Source organism: Geospiza fortis, unplaced genomic scaffold (genome assembly GCF_000277835.1).
Source record: "Geospiza fortis unplaced genomic scaffold, GeoFor_1.0 scaffold190, whole genome shotgun sequence".
NCBI lineage: Eukaryota > Metazoa > Chordata > Aves > Passeriformes > Thraupidae > Geospiza > Geospiza fortis.
Genome location: NW_005054328.1, coordinates 4,582,691 through 4,583,329, shown reverse-complemented (window position 1 = coordinate 4,583,329; position 639 = coordinate 4,582,691). Strand labels below are relative to the sequence as shown.

The following is a 639-nucleotide window of genomic DNA, read 5'->3' as shown; positions in this document are numbered from 1 at the left end:
CCCCCCCCCCCGCGCGCAGCCAGGCCCGCCACCCGCGGGATCGGGGACACTCGGAAGGGTAAAAGGCAGAAAATTCGCTGGTTGAGAGAAAGGCAGTTCCATAGGGAGAGCAAAAGCCGCGCACAAAAGCAAAGCAAGGAATGAATTCCCTGCTTCCCATGGGCAGGCAGGTGCTCAGCCATCCCCAGGAGAGCAGGGCCCCATCACACCTCAGGGTCACTTGGGAACACAAACGCCATCGCTGCAAACGTCCTCCCCTTCCTCCTTCCTCCCCTGCCTTATATACCGAGCATGATGTTCCATGGTCTGGAATGTCCTTTTGGTCAGTTGGGGTCACCTGTCTGGGCTGTGTCTCCTCCCAAGCTCCCCCAGCTTCCCCACCAGCCTGGGAGTACAAAAATCAGGAAAGGCCTTGGCTCTGTGTAAGCCCTGCCCAGCAATAACAAAAACATCTCCATATCATCATCATCATCATCACTGTGTTCAGCACAAATCCAAAACACAGCCCCGTACCAGCCGCTGTGAAGAAAATTAACCCGGCCCCAGCTAAAAGCAGCACACTGGAGGGGCAACTTTGTATTCCGAGCGCGCTGTCAGTGAAGCTGTGCGGGGCTGGCTGTCACAGCGAGCCCAGCCCAG

At 57.1% G+C, this 639-nt stretch overlaps 1 protein-coding gene across 2 annotated transcripts in view; it reads right to left on the bottom strand.

Moving 5' to 3' along the window:
- The window catches only part of RWDD2A (RWD domain containing 2A), a 5,772-nt gene extending 5,133 nt beyond the window's left edge, over window positions 1-639 (bottom strand). Inside the window, exon 1 of one of the 2 annotated variants that reach the window (XM_005421161.2) lies at window positions 514-639. Coding sequence is in view for 1 of the 2 variants with exons in the window: in XM_031057148.1 (XP_030913008.1) it covers window positions 210-239 (30 nt within the window). In the remaining variant the exon portion in view is untranslated. Of the gene's footprint in view, window positions 1-209 lie in introns of both variants that reach the window. The other variant, XM_031057148.1, reaches the window with a different exon arrangement.